The sequence below is a fragment of the Melanostigma gelatinosum genome, assembly GCF_949748355.1.
Source record: "Melanostigma gelatinosum genome assembly, chromosome: 4".
NCBI lineage: Eukaryota > Metazoa > Chordata > Actinopteri > Perciformes > Zoarcidae > Melanostigma > Melanostigma gelatinosum.
In genome coordinates, this window is record NC_136637.1 from 20,911,502 (window position 1) to 20,931,438 (window position 19,937).

The 19,937-nt window shown below is 42.3% G+C and overlaps 1 protein-coding gene across 2 annotated transcripts; it reads right to left on the bottom strand.

Annotated features, from left to right (window-relative positions):
• Positions 1-234: 234 nt before the first annotated feature.
• Positions 235-19,595, bottom strand: zfr2 (zinc finger RNA binding protein 2). 2 transcript variants are annotated; one of them, XM_079267866.1, is made up of 19 exons: positions 19,489-19,595; positions 15,691-15,946; positions 15,381-15,498; positions 14,027-14,248; positions 12,741-13,060; positions 12,289-12,477; positions 11,827-12,064; positions 11,162-11,334; positions 10,760-10,879; positions 9,577-9,722; positions 9,112-9,238; positions 8,796-9,001; positions 7,796-7,964; positions 6,345-6,519; positions 3,643-3,731; positions 3,055-3,150; positions 2,526-2,637; positions 2,232-2,329; positions 235-1,758 (listed from the first exon to the last, which is right to left on the bottom strand). In XM_079267866.1, exons 1-19 carry the CDS (start codon positions 19,539-19,541, stop codon positions 1,585-1,587), a joined length of 3,081 nt encoding a protein of 1,026 aa, XP_079123992.1. In that variant the 5' UTR covers positions 19,542-19,595; the 3' UTR covers positions 235-1,584. The 2 variants fall into 2 exon arrangements, with proteins under 2 accessions (XP_079123992.1, XP_079123991.1); XM_079267865.1 differs by having other exon boundaries at positions 9,559-9,722.
• Positions 19,596-19,937: the final 342 nt, after the last annotated feature.

A 19,937-nucleotide genomic window follows, 5' to 3' on the forward strand; every position in this document is an offset into this window, starting at 1 on the left:
TGTGGACGTTCATGTCTCAGACGTGTAGCGCGCGCTGATATCAGTCGGTCGGACCACTTCCTCTTTATTTTGGAAAATGTGGTTTATATTTCATGAGGCGACACAAGTAGTGACGCTGTAGGTGACTTCTCTTCCTGCTCCAGATACAAAAAAAATAATTAAATAATCGCGTCTCTCGAAAACGTAGAAAGCGTTTAATTGGTTAATGAACAAAACAGGACACAAAATGGCTTAAAAGTGTTTTAATATCTCCCCTTAATGTTAGGCAACACTACAAAGACATTCAAATAATAAAAGGACAGCAACGTTCACACTTTCCATTTAAACACAAAATAGAATTTCCTTTAGAAATAAAATAAGCGATACTTATGTGACGCTCTTGATGAATGAAAATCAAACTAAAAACCGGCACATTAATTCTCTCACATCAACTTTTAAGCCAAAGAGTTGTACAACTGTCCCTTCCCTGTCCCACATCTATGTGAAATTATATCATTACAATATCAACCTGACAAAAACAACTCATAAATGTTCCCCTTTCTCTGTAATACACAACATGACGCAGGCACAAGGAAGAAAGTCAAAGGACTACTTGAGCGTTATAGTAGATATTCAGTCTCATTTCTCAGAATAAAGCTTCTCTCTTCTGCTAATCGTACTCTGGAAGAAAAAAGATTACTAGGCATATTATTCAAATGATAAAATTATGGCTGCATTCAGTAACATTGTACTTTCTTAAGTGCTTCATTCCCTCCGCATGCTACAGACTGTGCAACACAACACTTCTCTCTCTGCTCAGACAGATTGACTCTCCAGTGTTCTATCTCCATAGAAAAACACAAAAAGCAGAACTTCTGTGTTCTTAATACGTTTCTTGCAAAAGCCTTAATGACGTATTTTCAAAGCGAAGTCATTTTTAGTGTAGCCTTTCAACTCGACTGTAGAGGTGAGCTCAACAGCGGCACACGGTTTTATTCCTGTGTCCTCTTAGGCACAATGAACATCACGGTACTGTATTTACGTAGATCTCAAACTTTCAAAGCTTCTAAACTTGAACCCTCTTCTTGTCTTTGTTAAACACAGACTGAAAAAACAAGTTTACAAATGTCATGCACCGACGTTAGTTCAGAGTCCTGACTCAAGCGTGTGAGTTCAGACTCTGCTGAAAATACAGCTTACGGTGCTGATGATGGAACATAATAGAAAACAATATAACTGTAGTGGTTTAACTATTATGAATAAACGGGAGGGAGGGTCAGTAGTTAGTGTGCAATTACAGTCAGTCACTTTCATGTATTTATTTTTTTTACTGTGCCAATTTTCTCTGCACACTTTAAAAGACACAAAATCTGTGGGAAATGAGTATACGAGAGAAGGATTTGCAGTACAGATTCTCAAGCGTCGGTCTCCTCCCCACACTTCACTCCTCTTAATTCAAGGGTAGGCATGTAACATGTACAGTCAGTTATATTCCTATGTGTGTAGCTGCGTGTTAAGATTGTTTTCAAGACAAGAAAAGTTGGAAGTTGTGACATTCTACCAGTCTCTAAAACTAGCATACGCCTCCCGCTCTGGAGGCAGAAGTCAAGCGCTCTCTGCTTCTTCCTTCTTGTCCTTTTTGCCCTCCCCCTCCCCGTCGCCCGTGTCGCTGCCGTCCCGTCTACGTTTGCGGTTGCGAGCGCTGGCCTTGGACGCCGGCAGCGAGTCCATACCCAGAACCTTGTGGATCTGACGGAAAGCCAGCAGCCGCAGAGCATGCTGGAACCAGAGAAAACAGGAAAGAGACATGTTGAGTTGTAGTTATTTGTTTGTAGATGATTGTATTGGCATTTGATTTGACAGTTAATGGCACAGAGGAAACAAGAGGAGAGGGTATGATGTGCAGCAAGGTTTGTGGTCCTCTCTCCTTTCCCCTGCAGCAGATGACCCTCAGATGCAGACTACCAGGTTCACTGTGGATAACGTTATTTTAAAAAGGCCTCTCATTCCTCCGACCATTAGTTGATTTCCATGTCAACAAAAATCAAACACGGTAAATGTGCGTGGTTCCGTTAGTGGTAACACAAATAACCCTCTCACGAGGTCTTGATCTAAACCTCACACTGCTGCTGTGCTGAAAACAAACATCTAAAACAAACTAATGTGTCCCGTTTAAGCATTATTATCAAAAGTGAAGCCTTCCAGCCAATCCAGGCTTTTCAGTGGCCATGGCTTTGATGCTGTCTGGGTACCTGTGCACTGGCAGTTATGTCCTCTCTGGCTTGAAACATCATGCTTTCCAAAGCATCCGTAGTGTCTTTCTCACAAGGGTCCATCAAACCTGGTCCATCTGAACAAGGGAAATAGGTTTAACATGTAAATAAGTTACAGAATCAGAATTATTCTTCTTTAAATGGTTAAACTTTGACACGAGCTGATTTCATTGCACAATAGATGATGAAAATGTCCCCGGTATAAAAAGTGATGAAAGTTGTGTATCCTGTGAAATAATCGACCTATTCACATCACATCAACACGTGTCTGACCTGGTAGCAGGATGCCTGTGGAGATGCACTCCAGGACTCTGCGCATGGCCTCTCCTGGGCTGAGCGGGCCTGCAGCACTGCTGATCACTTTCTCCACCAGCAGCTCCATCGCCTGAAGGGAGGAAGGCATGGAGGGAAGCAGACGCACTGAATGGAAGAAGACACTGCAGACGGCTGATTGAAGTACCCTTATAGGTACTCCTCTACCGGTCTTAAATCTGCATTAAAACACCTGCTCAAGACATTTAGTGGGTAATCTCCTCACACAAGATACTAATACACAGCATGGATTCAGCACTGAAGGCACTATGAATGTTTGTAAATTTACTTTTTATGTTATTATTCTCTCATAGACAACATCAGACGAGACAGACATACTAAAGAAGAGGACGGAAAACCCTAATCAAGCAAACAACAGTGCGCATGCTTGCAGAAATGGCACATTATATTGTAAAACCGCACGAGGAGAAGGTTCATACTGCACTAAACATTTTCTAGTAAAACACAACAGAGAGTGGAAGCTTCTTACCCAGCCGGGCATCTTTCCCCAGGTGGGAACCCGCTGACATAAATCTCTCAGCAGCCGAATGATGATCACACAGGACTGCAGCCCGTTGGCACGAGCCTTCAGAAAAAACATGAATGAACAAGAAAGGGGCATTTATTTTTTAGATAGACTGGACCTCTGACAATGTCCCTATAATATCTAACTGGTGACTTTAAATGGGTGTATTTGAATAACGAAAAAGGCAAAATCATTTATGATTGTACACAAAACTATAAAGAAACCTTAATGATTGAGAAGAGGATGGCCGTACATGCTCTTTATCGCAATTAGAATCGGTCCTACCAAGAATTGTGTTGTCATTATTTTTGGACTGATCAGATAACGAAATATAAATAATCTTGAAGAACATTCTGAGCAATGTCTGCTTACAAACGACATCCTCATTGGTATTGCTTTAACACAACATCCCACTGTCTGTTTTTAGCCTTAAAAATATCAAGTTTCCCCAACTCGTCCACTTCTGCAATACAACACATTATATATTTCATAAATATCTCATCACAAATTAGACCTTTTGAGGACATTTTGACATGCTGGTGATGCGTTTACCTGAAACCATTTGGCGTGACGGAGAGCAGCCAGGTACTCCAGACATTTCCTCTTGTTCAGAAGATCAGTCGGCTCCTTTTCAGCCACACCTGGTGAAGATAGCATGCACTGGCTCATGACTTACAGTCAAACTAATGCAGAACCCCAAATGATGACTATGCAATACATAGCAAGTGTTGATGTACAGTCGCCGATCAGGGATGAGATTATAAAAACGCTGGACGTTTGTGTGGCCGGACATTTCCTTGAGTCCTTAAATACAAGTTTGTTTCAGTTTGTTTTGTGGGAAAAAAAAATGATGAGGGGAAGACATGAGAGAAAATGAAATCAAATCAAAAAGAAGGAAGTCTGAAGTGTTTGTGTTTTGCAGATATATTCTTAGGGTTCGAAAGTTACAGAGAGGCATGCAAAAAAAGAAGGAAATCCAAGGCATTCAGAGAGAAGAACGGTGGAGTTTATAACACTTAGTTTAAGATGACTAAACCAGACAAGTGCCCCATTATCGTCTGCATCTTTCTCCTAGAAAGACATTTTGACTTGTCAAACATGGGCGTGACTGATGACCTTATTAATGTCTAGGTGTGTCTGTGCCAGGACCGTGGCACTGAGCATGCTGCTTCACTGGACACTTAGAAGGAAGTCATCGTTAATCGTTTTCCTGCTATGACAAGTCAAAATATCTGCGTAAGAAAGACGCATGAAGACCGTTTTATCATATCACCATCAGCCTGTTTCAGTCTGACTCACACATATTTCTCTCTCACGTCAATGGAGTCTTATCACTCTCAAGATCTCGAAAATATCCTTTGAACTCTCTTCAGTTCAGGAACTGATCATTGAGTCCCGACTTCTGACATTTCTCCCCACTATGTTTTTAACAAAAAAAAAAAAATCAAATTTGTCTTTTATGAAGGAAATGAGTAATTCTTGGAGATACGGTAGAATTTCTAAGATGTCCACATTGTAGAATCTTCTCTTAATAAACAAACTCTTGAGTTGTGGATTTCCTCTTTTTTTGATTGGAACAGTTCAAAGGCGTGACATCCAAAAATATATTTTCTACAGCTTTGATCATGAAACATGGACTTCATCCCTTTGAAAAGCTCTCCTACATCAAATGTTTTAATTGGCCCTCCTTTGCATTGACAGCAACTTTTCCCATTACTCCTCTGCAACGACGTTTAAAAAGGAAACTTCTTAAGCAGATAAAGTCGGAAGAATACTTTGTCCTTCGTGCCTCCACATTTTGAAGACAATACCAACATAAAAAAAAAACAATTAAAGGTGATGTCTATATGACAACGCCCAAGAATAACTTCATGAGTAGTACAGGTGTGTGTTGGATTTCGATGCTGAGGAAATTCTAAAGTATACTTAAAATGACAGATTTGTCTTGACATTCAACTTGGTTACTGACGACTGTGACAAAGTAATATTTCACAAGAGCAGCCGTGGGGCTTTCCACACTTCTATGTTCACTAGAACTGTAGCAGCAACAGAGGTCATTAGCTTCCTTACAGGGAAAATACATAACAAAAACAAAGCCACTTTTTTGAAGTCTACACTTCCATACCACTTAGAATTAAAGACCCATATTCATCATGCCTCTAAGAGAGGGGAGTTTGATTTAGCAGCCGCTGAGCCCCTCTGATGATCGCCAACAAGAGGGGGTTTCCTCCTCTACGAAGCTTAATGAACATGGGCAACCTGGTTCCTTTAATGTTTCTATTCTTAGTGGTATGTGAACAAGTGTGGTCTTCAGATCAGCCATTGGCTTGCCTAGGTCTGCTGATACAGCAGTAGGGGCACTGATCAACAAACCCAAACAAAATTTGAAAAAATAAAACACAACAGGCCACAGAAAACATTTCTACCATGTTTTCCAATTGGGGGAAAAGAAAACACATTAAAATACTGACAGGCGCAGGAGTGTTTGCAACACAATGATCTTATTACCTTTACTGTTGAATGGGGGGGGGCAATGACAACAGATTTACTAATGTCACCTTAGTGTTTCAATACTGATCATTGTGAAGCGATAAAGTGACACTCCAACACCTCGTCACTGATAATGCCACAGCATGATACAGAGATGAGAGACGAGGGGATGGGAAGTCGCTGGACCTCAAAAATCCCCGAACAGGTACCGTGACCAAAATGCAGCAAGAAGCACGATTATCAAGTTTAATAAATAAGGATATTTGTGAAAAGTATCACCGTTCGAAGCATTTTTCATCCCTAGGCATTATCTGAACACTTCAGCCCCTCGTTAGAGTGTCCCAAAGGTCTCATCTGAGCATGTGTTCACAAGATAAACACACACCCTAGTGGCACAGAAAGGTCGGAGAGCCCGGCTTTTGATTCCCATGTTGTGGAAAAGAAATAAAGAAATTGGGGACTAGTGTAAACTGCAAAAAATGTGGGGAGGGGGGGGAATGAAAAAAGTGGGACAAATGAATGTGCAAGTTAATTCTTATTTTAGGGGTTAAAGAGAAAACAACTTCTACGTGGGCTTTGGTTAAAAGTCCCACTTCTCATTTTATGTAATTTAGGAGCTTTTCAGCCTAAACATTTAGGCTACTAATGGGTGGAAGGGTGGAACGAGGGGTATATTAATATATATATATATATGTATATATATAAGTGTATTACACACATCGCTTACATTTGTTCGTGGTACTGAAAGCTTTGGCTTCTCTAACCTTTCTCAGCCGCTTTTCCTCCTGCCTGCTTGTCCTTCTCAGTAGCAGGGTCCTCCCTCATCAGCGGCGAGGTGAGAGAAATGGTCACCTGCATTTTGGGCTCCTTGCTTGAAAATATCACGATGTTGGCCTCCTCGGGGTGAGCCTGCACCTCATACTGATCTTCAGAAAATGTCTGCCGGTTAAAAGGACACTTGGGATTACTCACTACAGAGGAGGAGGGGTGGAGGGGCAGAGAATCGCCTTGTTTGGCGAGGTTACAGGGCAATACGGTTATATTTTTAACCCCGGGTTGTGCAATTGTTTTTTTGTTTTCTCAAGGTAGTTCCCTTATTTAAAACAGGGTCTGTGATATCATCACAAATATATGTCTCAACAATTCCTTAAATCGTTGTAATATTTAGTAAAGCAACGGGGCAGTTTAAGAAGAAAAAGCCCCATCTCACTCTGTAGGATTCAGGTGTCATAACCAGGCAGTGAATCTAAAGATCAGTCAAAAGCACCTTTAATGAAACACTCATTACAGCTAAAGCAGGAGGGAGGAACAGTGTGGAATTACAACACATTGCAACCTTGTATTTGGCGCCAGTCTTGTGGAGCTTAAATGGCCGGTAAATTAAAGTTGTTCTCTTCAGGCTGGAAGCAGTTCAATCATTTGTGTGCATGGAAACATCTCTCGCAAAGCTAGAAACCACACAGTATTTATAAGAATTCCTCTAATGACAAAAAGAAACCGACTTAATCGATTAACACAATTAACTTTACTAAGTGACGGTTCTGAACCACCAACACGTGTACTGTATATCGACAGAGAGTCAACTCTACTGATGTTAATCACAGTCATTAATGCATGAGTGGAGGACAAACCGCCGTGTTGTTTCTGGCTGTGGAGGACAGCGGCCCATGTTCACCAATGATCAATAAGCTGCTCGAGCGCATGAGAGAAACCAGTCTAGGACGCAGTGATTTAGCAGTGGAATGTCTTTGTGGGTTGGGATTTTGGCTGCCGAACATGTGGGAGTATTACAAATACCACATCACGATGTTTCGCTTGTTTTGTTTTTTATAAATAGAGTGAGAACTTCTTGTTCCTATTCTATGGTTACATACAAAGTAAACCTTTCAGTCCCTCAGCAGCCACTTCTCATGACAAGTCATGAGGCAGTGGATGACAATTTCCTCTTTTTAAAAATCTACTGCATTTTTTAACAAACTACTGATAAAACTGGCAAAGGAAGATTTTTTTTCCTCCTGCCATTTTTGTCAGGATTTACAGCTCATCTGTATGATCCCACACACCTCTGGTGGACTGTATGTCACGGAATCCTGAAATAATTTGGTATAAAACTTAAAACGTAAGATTGTCAGTGTTGTGAACTCCAAGTTTACCACAATTCTTCCCTCCCTCAACCTCAACCGATGTCCTAAAGTAACCGGTGACGTTTTCTTACCTCCAGTTCTTTGGGCAAATGCTTGGCGATATTCTTCAGTAAAGTGATGGTGGGTTTCTTAGCAGTCAGCAGGATGAGCTCGACATTTCTGTCTCCACGAAGCAGCAGGCCTTTGGCCAGGATACCCACCCTCATCACGCCTTTTAGCAGCCGTCCCGAGTTCTCAGTACTGTCAAGAGAACAAACAGTTCAGCCGAAGTGATTTCTTTTGTGGCAACTTGATGGCTCACAAATAAGAGACTCGGGTCACAATGGACCTTTTATTTACAGCTGTAGCTCTAATGTATGTGTTCATACCTGAAATATGATTTGTGTTTCATTAATAAGGTTGTAAACTTACAATTCATGCTTACATGTTCCATTATACACATGGCAAAAACCTACATTAAAAGCACAAGTAAAGGTACGATACCCTTGGCTTGAACCAGGGACTCTCAACCTTTTATAACTTGTTAAAAGAAATTTCAAAAGGACCACCTTAAAAGTAAAAAAAGTGAGAAAAATCAATTGGGCTGTAAATATGTGATGCCACCATCAGCTGTCGTGACCAAAATAAACATTCTGCTTCCCCTCGCCCATCACTGCCTGCCACATTTTATGTATTCAGGGTCATATTTCCTCTCCTCACATATTTGGAGCTTTTCCTGTTGGAGCTAACGGTGTCAAAACAGGTTTGTCTGTAACTGATGATGTATTGTGATCGATGTGGTGATGTATTTAAACATAACTATTCATGAAATGATGCTTTGTTTAAATAACTTTGTTTTTTCTTTATATGAATTCCTAAGATCATTAAGATATAAAAATAACTAGCTTTGTAAATTACCAAAAAAACATTTGTTTACATGTCATCTAATATAGAGCAGTACCTGAGCTCTGATGTCCACCAGTAGGCGCCGGCCCAGTGGTTGAAAACAGTTCGCTGAGGTACCTTAATCCTCGTTTATACCAATATGCCAAAAGATAAATGTGCATTATCTGCCAGAGATAACTTTTTTACCCTTTTTCATCTTCTCCTTCAATAGCAGCGGTATCTACAGCTGGCCCCTCCTTCTCCAGCAGGGAGTCCGACACCAGTTTCAGGGCTCTCTCAGAGTGGGAGACAATCCTCTGAACAGCCTGCAGCTCGTCCTCTACTGGGTAGATGGTCGAGTGTTTAGCCATGATGTGACGGTCATCGGGGGAGTCTGGCCGACGCACACACGTCTTATGAGGGGGGGGAGGAAATAAGAGAGATCACACTTGGAATTAAGTTTGAGTGAATGTTTCGTTGTACAACACAAAACAAAGAAAATGACTGCGTTTGCACTGCTCACCAGTAGAGGTGGTACTGGCATACCAGGGCGGCTCATCAGGGGCGGAGGAGCCATCCTGCGTCTTTGCTCCCCCCAGTACATCTGCTCCTCCTCCATCCTCCTCCAGTACATGTCCTCCTCATATCGTCTGCAGGAGAAGGGAACGTTTTTAATCTCATTCATTAAAAGTCATTTATTCCAACAGGGGATTGTTATGGCTGCCATTAATGGGACGAACTAGTCCATAAGAAAGCACTTTACCTAAACATTAACTCTGACCTACAGTTGATCATATAAGACATTACTATACAGAGGTTTCTTCTCAAAAACATTGTGTTCGTTGAAGATAATCCAAGGTTACAAAACAGGCATCTTGTAACAACAATTAAAGCATAGGACTGGTGTGTAAATTTTCTGAATTACACTTCAAATTTAATAACAAAGGTGGAAGAAGTTTAGGTTACTAACTTTGGCCACGAGTCTGACCTCATCTCCATGTGCCAGCGCTGCTCGTCGTCTCTCTGTCTCTTCTGCACCGCCTTCTGCTTCTGCTTCTTCAGCTTGCTCTCCTGCAGCTTCCTGGCCCGGTTACTGGGCTTGATCTCCACAGGAAGCTCCGGGTTGACTTTCTTCTACAGAGAGAAGATCAGAACATTTTTTAAATGGAATGTAACACACGGGATCCTGAAGATTAGTGCAGATTCAATGTAAAATAATCTGGGCTTCCATCCACGGCAAACTGGCATTTTTACCCCGAAGCTCTTTTTTTTTCTTTAAAAAAAAGCAACCTAATGCTGCGTTCACACCAAACGCGTCGCAAATTATTCGCGCGTCTAGATTACATACAAAGTCTGTGCACAGACGCGATGAGACTGTCGCGGCGCGAATCTGCGATGGCGCGTCGCGATGGACGCGAATCCGCGTCAAACGCCAAATCGCCCCGACGCGCGAGTTGAAATATTTAAACTTCTGCGAAATAATTGCGTGACGCTGTGGCGCGATAGCCTATCAGCGTTGAGTTGCTCCTCCTGTCATCAGTGACGTCCTGCCGTTGTTGAATCAGGAAATAAATCCTGTAGCCGTCTGTGTTCACCCAGAGCTCTACGATACCTCATATCAACAGAGACCGGACCAAACTATGTGTATACATGCGTGTGTGTACAGCTGTAGTAAACAGCGACGTGTGGCTTGCTAGACACAGTGAACACAGCTCGATAAAATCCATGGAGCTCCTCTGGACAATATTATGAACCAGACATGACGCCCCCTCTCCGGCGCGTCCAGCACGATTCGCACATGAACACAAATGGTCTCCGGCGTTTTGACCGGCGTCGCGATGGACGCGGATATGCGGCGCGAAAATGTGGACCCACTCATAGAAAAACAGCTCCAGAGGGGTCAAAACCTGTCTCCCTATTTTTAGTTGCTCATTTTGTGCATCAATACAGCCAATCACATAATACAGGTTTTGTTGCCATTCAACCAAAAGAAGAGGAGGAAAGAGATTCGGCTGTTTTGGAAAATCATCTGCTGTGAACAGAACCCTGCTTGACAGTTCATGTAATTTAAAACACCAGAAACCTTTGAAAGTACCTCAGCCCTGTTGAGTATGTCTCTCTGTTCAACCAGTCAGACAGGAATCGACTCATAGATGCTCAAACGTTCTGACCTTGTACTGGAGTCTGTGCCTTCTGCCTTTCAGGTGCATGTCTTTAGCATTAGGGTCGTTGAAACTGCACTCGCACAGTTTACAGTGGAATCGAATCACTTTTCCGTCATCGTTGCGGACCTGAAACGGACGGATAGTTCAGGTAAACACACGTCATGCAGGACAACGAACCCTACATACATGATCTTTTACTGTCATCATAAGAAAAGGACACAAAACATTTGATGTAGAAGTACGACAAACTATTATTTAAATAATCGAACTATCTCCAACTCACATGTTGTACACTACTGTGAAAATTGAGATCAAAGTATATCAAAAATGTAACCCTTTTTAACCGTTTTACAATTTGCATATCAACCAACATATATCCCTCCGACAGGCTTCTTGTTTCCTGCTGACCTCCTCTACGTAGTCGTGTCCCACTGGCTGGATGTCTCCCTGGCCTCCAGCTCTGTCACAGTCCTCATCGTCACTCTCAGGGTCCATCCTCTGTTGCATGGGCTCCTCCGCTTTGGCAACAACCACCGCAGCCGCCGTCACTGCAGCTGCTGGAGCGCTGACCGGCTTATTGGCTATGGAGCAGGTCAAATATTACAAGTTAGTGAGTTCATTTAAGGAACGCTATTTCTAGTCTCCATTTCCTATTGTAAATGTAATTTAAAAATGTAGTTTAAATCAAATGTCCATTTGTTGAGAGGAAAAGACACTGACTCATCACGGACTCTTGTTTTGCAGGTGCACATTGCTTTTGAACTTTAGTATTTTGTTTATGAAAGGATGAGGAGGGGCTAAATAATCCTGTTCAGACCTTCATGCCACTAGTTTAAGACTAAAGGAGTCAGTATGCACCGTCAGATGGTCAAGTAGGTTGGGACACACCCCCGACACCTTTCCAACTATTTCTGTCACTTTGTGGTGTGTACAAGCAGAATGTCTTCAAAGTCTGAAAATGAATATTATGGAGGTAGATATTGAGCTCCGTTTGGCAGTTATTCATTAATGAATGGGTCGTATGGGGGAGAGAAACATCTCTAATAATCAACGTAACAAATTAGCAAACTTACAAATGACAGTTATTTTGGAAGGAGCTGGTTTCTTGACTGGTGCTGGTTTGGCATTGACGTTTACAGCCGCCTGTTTGGCCGTCACAGTCGCAGTTGAAGTGGTTGAGACAGAAGCAGGAGTGGTTGTAGAGACCGAAGGTTTCCCAGCTGTCGATGTTGTGACAACTGGAGCCGAATTCACCAACAATGGCTCAGTGGAAGGTATAGGTTTGCCCAACTTGGTGTGAAGTTTCACCACCTTTCCAAGGTTGATAAAGGGGACAGAGGAAGATACAAACATTTTGACCTCCTGATACTAAATCCCATCCCAAATCCTGAAGGCAGGTTTTGTTCCAAGACTCGGCAGCTGAGATTGGACCATCACATGAGTTCACCACAGTCATGCGCAATAAAGAAAGCAAGTTACGTCAATATCTACTACAGAGGCCGATATTTAAGAGAAATGATCACAGCCGTGCTAACCTTCTGGTGTTTGGCCCCACGGATATGTGCGGCGTAGGCATCCACTCCAGTGCAGGAGACGTCACACAGCTCACAGCATAACTGGGTCTGGACCCCCCTGGGCCCGTTGCTGGCCCCAGTCTGCCCCCCAGATTTCAGGGCTGCCTCCTTTTTCTTATGCTTCTGTCCCTCGAGGTGCTCCCGGTACGTCTGGTGCAGCAAATCAAACCAGTTAGCAAGATGTAGCTTCCAAATACATGTACACTCATATTTGTTACTTTTCAGTGATTAGATAAAATCAATATAATACAATCAAATCGGACTGCCGCACTCTGGTCTTAAATGTTGATATTGTAGTGCGTTTGTTCTCATTTCTTTGTGTTTGTATATCTTATTCAAAGCTCAGTAACACACACAACACAATAAAGCTTTTCAGTTGAAAGCTTTGTATGAAGCTCATTATGAACTCCTACCTGAGGGCCTGCACAGCTGATCTTGCAAATGTCACAATAATGGAGCTGGGGCTGCTTGGGAGGCCCTTTGGGCTTCTGCAGCTTGCTCTGGTGAAATGTGGGCTTTTTGTAGGTGTTTACAGTCGGAGCTGTCACCATGTTGCTGCCAGAGTTGCTCCAGGAGGAGCTCGTCAGCTGTTTAAGGGGCGGCTGGATGGGAGGCTGTTGCAGCTGCTGAGGTGGGGGCTGCGGCTGGGTGAGAGCCTGCTGGGCCGGCTGGTAATAGGAGGGGGTGGGTGTGGAGGTATAGCCGGTTGAGTCATAACTGGAGTAGCTAATGCCTGAGGGTGAGAGAGCGGGAGGAAGACAGCGAGGACAGAGAGTTATTAGAGAGAACAGAAGCATTCAATATACGAGTCACTTATTAGTCAGCGGTCATGCAAGAAATTACCGGCACTGCAATTGCACCAACATTCGGACCAAGACGGACAAGAAGATACTAATCTCAAGAACCAGCAGAGTGATAGCTCAGCTCGCCAGCTACAGTAGAACACAAACTTGCACTGCAAGTAGTCACTATGTCACCAAGCGTCGAGACGAGCTGGTGAACTTCCCTGTGACACTCTCAGATTGCAACACACTGAATACCTCTCCGCTAAATCCTTTCTTTCAAAGACTGAGGTAATGTGAGCCATCAAGGTAACACTGTTACACATTGCTCAGAGGCCATTCTTACCACAATAACACGACTTTAGCAGCAACAGAAGTCCAATCTCTGAACCCATCGTCTATTGGTCTGACTACGGATAAGCCTCTGGGGGCAAGGGGCTCTATTTGTGGGATTCTGGTGTAGCCAGCTGATATCCAGGCCAAGGCTTTCTTTTCTGAGCACTGCTCATTCACAACTTGAGAAAGAATTAAATTCATGTAAGAATCTAGATTCTTGTCTTCAAATATTCTGAATCGATTCACGACTTCTAAAACATTTCTTCGACAAAAGAACAAAGATATTGCATTTGAATATGGACATTGATTGCCACACCGCCTTTAAAATGATCGTCTCTTTCATATATTAACATATGTGGCTGCACACCGTCTCTTATTCGGACTGCTTTGATTTTACTATTTTCATTACAAAAATAAGGAACAGAATGTGGATTTAGAATTGAAATGTCAACGTTATGAATAAAAAGCTACGCACTAAGCTATACACATCTATTTGATTATGTATATGAAGCATTTTGGGGACAAATATTTCTTCGGGATGAATTAAATTCTTTCTTGTCTTATATCTCGTCTGATCTTACCTGAGTAGGTGGTGGCCGCAACAGTGGAGCCGAAGGTGGAGCCGAGGGTGTAGGATGAAATGGGTGTGGGCGGCTGCTGCACACTGGTGGACACTGGGTAGATGTTGTAGCTGGTGGACACAGAGGGGGCCAGAGGCTTCAGGGCCGTTACCTGCCTCTGGGGAGGAGGAGGCTGGCTGTACACAGTGGTGGGGGCTGGACTGTAAGCACTCTTTACTCCTACTGATACAGGAAAAGGGTGGGGGGGGGGGGCAAAGAGGAGAAAAGGGCGGTAGAGGTGGAGAGGAAGGGTATTAGAGTGAGAAGAGCGCACACCAAAAGATATCTGAGACATCCATCCTATCCTCTGGGACTGCCTGTCAGAGAGTTTTTGGCAGCACAGGAAGGATCTTTATTTCACAAGCTAATGAGCAACAGACACATTCCACATACAGTATATCATATCACAGCTTCAACAGTCAATAAGAATTAACAACACCAGGACTGCTGACCCACAAATCCCCCCAGCAAGACTGAGGGGTGTATGTCAGTGAAACACTCGTTTTACAACAGTCAGCAATAGCTTTTAGTGAAACTTGAACTTTTAGGTATTTAAAATACACACACACACACACACACACACACACATATACAGTAGGGGTGTAACGGTTCACAAAATTCACGGTTCGGTACGCTTCGGTACAGTAGAAAACTATAAATGCCAGAGAAATGTACTTGATTTTAAAATATATTTATTCATTACAACTAACATCATGAAGTTATTCTTTGACTTTGAACAATGATGGAACTATACCTGAGTGACCCATCTTCTGGGGTGTCTTCTTAGCAACACATAAGCATAAAAACAAAAACTGCTCCTTAATGTTATGTATTGTTACTTACATCTTGCTTACATCTTGTATTGTTACTTACATCTTGCAAAAGAGATTTTTAATCTCAATGGGACGACCTGGTTAAATAAAGGTTTTATTCAAACGTGTTCGGTTCGCCATGCGTACCGAACCGTGAGCCTCGTACCGAACGGTTCAATACGAATACGCGTATCGTTACACCCCTAATATACAGTAATCAATCATTTCATTACTATTCAGCCGGTATATAACCCAGGAACCATTATTATCCAAAATAAGCTAAAATCAACCAATAATACCTGCCATTCTGATATATCAGTCAAGCTCTCCTGTAAAGACTTTAAAAGAGTACTCCAATGGTTTAGCATCCTTTAATATTGTGGGACTAACGATGGACAGTAAAAAACAAAACAAAATAAAGGGGTTGTAGAAGGGTTTATACAACTTTCTTCACATATGCAGTGGTACATCAGCTGTAAGCAGACAGAAATAAAGTGACTCACCAGTCTGGTAGTAATTATCTGTGTGTGTCATCTGAGCCGAAGCGATACTCGTCTGGTAGTACTGTTTGTTGTCATAGGTAGTCACAGCTGCAGGACGCCCGTAGCTGTAGTTGTCCTGCTGTTTACAAATTGGAAAGCAGCAAGATTAAAAAACTAATAACAAAAGACAATCCCAGTGAAAGTTGGTACAAAAGGGGCATGCACATGATTTGACCCAAAACTAAATTATTTACATTACATCCAATATGACTACATCATGCTGTCAGAAACTGAGAAGAAGAGATAATAAAGAAAGCAGAAAGCGACTCACCGTTTCCGGGTACACCTGGTACGTCTGTGGGGTGGTGGTGGGCTGCGGGGGGGCCGGGGGGTCTGGCTGCCTGTATGCGTAGTCAGGGGGAGCCTGGTGGCTCTGATAGGCGGGGTAAGGGGCAGTGACCACAGGCCTGGCTGCCTGGATTGGAGCTGGAGAATAGGACGCAGTCACTGCATGAGCCACGGCTGGAGCCTGCTGGACACTGTAACTGGCTGTAGAGGGATGGGAATAGGCCGGGGGAGGCTGGGCACTGGAGGAGAGAAGAGGGAAGGGAAATTAGAGACTATTTAAGTATTTACTGTCTGTTTCATCATGGTATGATATTTATGATGCCTGATTAACAGTGAGACTGGTTTACAATATAGGTAACCTTGATAAATGCTAGCACGGACAGTGGAATGATAATCAGGATCATTTTACTCCATTTATCATAATTATTAATCCATTTCTGTAATAGTTTACCTGCACTTGAGTATTTCTAAATTACACTCACTTCTTAGTTAACAAAACTTTCTTCAAGTGTATGGATATTTTAACAAGACTAAGAGTATTCCACTAGGGAAGAGTGGTGCTTTGAGCTACATGCTAATGTTGGCAAGCTAAAAAAAGTCAGAGGAGGCATGAACGGCAGTGCTCTGTACTATATTTCGGGGCAATCCATCCAATAGTCATTGAGGCAAAACCACAAATGTGAACCTCATGGTGGTGCAAGAGGAAATGTTGGGGAATCACCAAAGTCAGGAGGATTCGTCATCCGAGCGCCATGAACATCTATTCAAGATGATATGTAAATCCATCACATAGTTGATGAAATACTTCAGTCTGGACTGAAGTGGTGGACAGACAAACTCACTAACTAACCAGCAGCCCAATATAAATGATGCCCATGCACAACTATATGAAATATTGAATTTAAATGGGCGAGTCATGTAAAAACTGCAGTTTTTGACACTTCTGCATCAGCTTTATTTTTGCCGCTTGGTCACGCCGCTAACACGGCTAAATATGGGCGCTAAAAATAGAGACAAATTAAATGCAAAACGTCAACATCCAATCCAGATTAATTAATCACGGAGGTCAAAATTGTGATCACTAATAATATTACTTGATTCACTGAGCAGCCCCTGCATTGAGCTCAGGTTCATTTTCATCAGCATTCAGAGAGAACTACGCAGCAATGTTGTTGGCCTGGTTTGGGATGGGGAAGGCAGTTACTGGCAACGGCATCAGTAACTGATGATATCAGCATCTTTATTAAGCTTTCAGTGTGTAGATGAACAAAACACGAGTGAGCTAAAATGAAATGACTTCTTAAAAAGTCATGAAAGAGCATGGCCTCAACATGCTGTGGGAGTAATCATAACACCATATTATCTTACAAAAATATACTGGATCCGAGGGAAATTTAAAAACAGTTGCACGTTAGAATGTATACAGGAAACTGAGTTTGAATACAAAAAAATAGAAAGAACCAAGACGTGGTTTGGAAAAAAACATTTTCCCAAAGTTGACGAGTCTGTGCATTGAGCCTCTCAATCGTTCCTCTATTTCATGCAATCATGTGGAATGTCATGCAATGTGGGCAAGAATTTCCACAGCCTACTACTTGGATTGTGCTAGTGCTACATGTGATGTTGTGAATCAGATACTTCACCTGAATAAATGTGGTGGACGCCCGGGCATGTCTACATCTACAGATGCTGTCAACCGCACACAGAAAGAATAGGCGAGTAAAATTAGTTCGCATTTTTGCACTTCCGGCTCCTTTGTGGCAAAGTCAATAGTTCTTTCTTTTTTTTTAATGGGTTTTTGGTTAGATGCCAGAAATCCCACAAGCTTGAAGATATTTTAACATTTTGTTCTACGATAAAAGATGCGTCAGTAAATACCCCTGTTGTCAAATTTGAAACGTTTGTGTCTTAAAAAAGGCTAACAAGTGGCTAAATGAGACTACAAAACGTCATGACGCCATCTAGTCCTTGTTGTGTATACTCACACACATGCCACCGTGGTCTAGTGTGTTTATAGCCCAACATTAGATGTTTTACTTCTGCCGATTGCATTCACGCTTCAAAAATCATGAAAGTGGTCATTTGTGACGATTATCCTGCTGAACATAACATGCAAGTATCATAAGTTTGTGTTTGCCAGAGAATTTATTTTCTGCAATTATCCAAAATCCAACAGAGAAATCCCATCGGCTTTTTGTCGAGGGAACCAGTGCGATGCCGACGTCCTACAAAAACACATCATCCCTGCAGCACTCAGTAACCATACAACAAATACAAATAGTGCCAGCAGACGGCTCATGCCCTTAAAGTGACATGTTAAAGTACATGTGCTTCATTATACAACCGGTGAAGGATTTAGGATGCGGATTGCTTCAGGATAAGTGCTCTTGTGGAAGTGAGCCGAGATGTTCTGGTCTTGATACTGCGTAGTCTTTTACCCAAATGTAGAAGACTGAATGGAGGGTTTATGGGGTGTGAGGAGTCCTTTAAATGTTCAAACATTTCCATTAAATGTGAATGTGGTATGGTTCAGAAATGGTACGCAGCTCATTATTTTAGTGGACAACTAATTAATGGCCATAAATGCACCGTGCATGCAGAGGGTTGTCATTTTACTGAATTCCTATTTCATGACATGCTGGTGAAATATCTCTACATGTGATGAAAGAGAGTGCTGCTGAATGAAGTGCATAGTTCCAATCCAAATAAACCTTTTAGCAAACCCTAAACAGAATTGTAATAAATACATTATGCATATAGGACAACGGACACTGACCACTTTGACAGTGTTTCCCTGAGACATCTCTGGACGTGAGAGTTTATTATGGGAAATTTTGCAAACAATGGGGGGGAAACTGCTTTACGGCAATATTGCACTAAATATTGATTTTGCAGTATCGAATTACACATTGTGATGGCGGATTTTAACAATATCGCCCGATACTGTAACCTTGCACAAGGTGTGTGCATCTCATGAAGACTAAAACCTTCCTGCCTTTACTGCTTCGTGAGGCTTTATGTTCAATCAAGAATTAGCACAATTTAAGACTTTGGTGAAGGAACTAAGGGAAACATGACAAATTAATACAACAGCACTCTGTATTGTAAAAACATCAGTCTTCTTCTACTGTTTGACAGGTGTGTTGAGTGCTAGTCAAAAAAAATCTAAACACCAGACAAAACAGGAAACGTTGCTGCAGTGAATGATAATTACATGATATGCTAATTATATCCGATTACCTGTCAAGATGGCTAAACGATGTACCTGTCAAACCAAAGTTGCCAAACACCAATCCATGCTACTAAGAGTTGTACAGGTCACCAGTGTCCATGCTCTACCTTAACATAATCTATTTTAATGTTCCTTTGTAGCGGCATGTCGGACTATAACAGGTACAAGTACACTGTTTGTGAGACAGGGGGACCTTCAGTACAGGTTGTTAATCCTGAACACCGGGCCAAAATATCACCCCGTCACAGCGATTATCTCAACCGGCTTCGTGACGCTTGCTATAACTGACGTCAAAGTATTTAAAGTGGTAATTTGTTGACCCGTGAATACCCAAAGATGACCGTACTGGGGTTCTCGTAAGTCAAGCAGCGTGTCCGTAAGAGCTGGCCTGCAAACTCAGCTAGCCAACGTTAGCTAACCGAACTAGCGGGTCAAGCGAAGCTAGCTAGCTGTGTAGCTCATCAATCCCACCACTGACCGTTATACATCGGCGGCTGATAAATGTGACACAACAGACACACTGACATCAACCTGCATCTCTTGAATTACCTGTATTGCGGACCGGCAGCATGTGTGAACCCGAAATAATTGCTTGCAGCCATCTTGGCATCTCCAGTACCAACAGTAAAAACCCTGAAACTATCTGTCAAGATAGTTAACCCCCTCTACTGCAGCCAATGGCCTGACACCGCTCTGCTTCACCGGAACTGCGTAAGACAAAAAAACATATCTGAGATATGAACGAAAACTCAGCGACAACATGTATCATTGCAGTTAATTTACACTAACAGTTTGGGCATACATTTATTTTCACAATTTGTTCTTGGGATTCCACGTAACTAACGTACATCACGCATGCGCACCAATAATTAACAATAACAATAGTTGTTTTGCTTGTGTTTGACGAAACAGTAGAAGGTTGGGTGTATGTGAAAGGGATCAAAGAACAAAAAAAATAAAGAAAGGGAAAAGAGGAAAAATAAAAGAGCATGTTTACT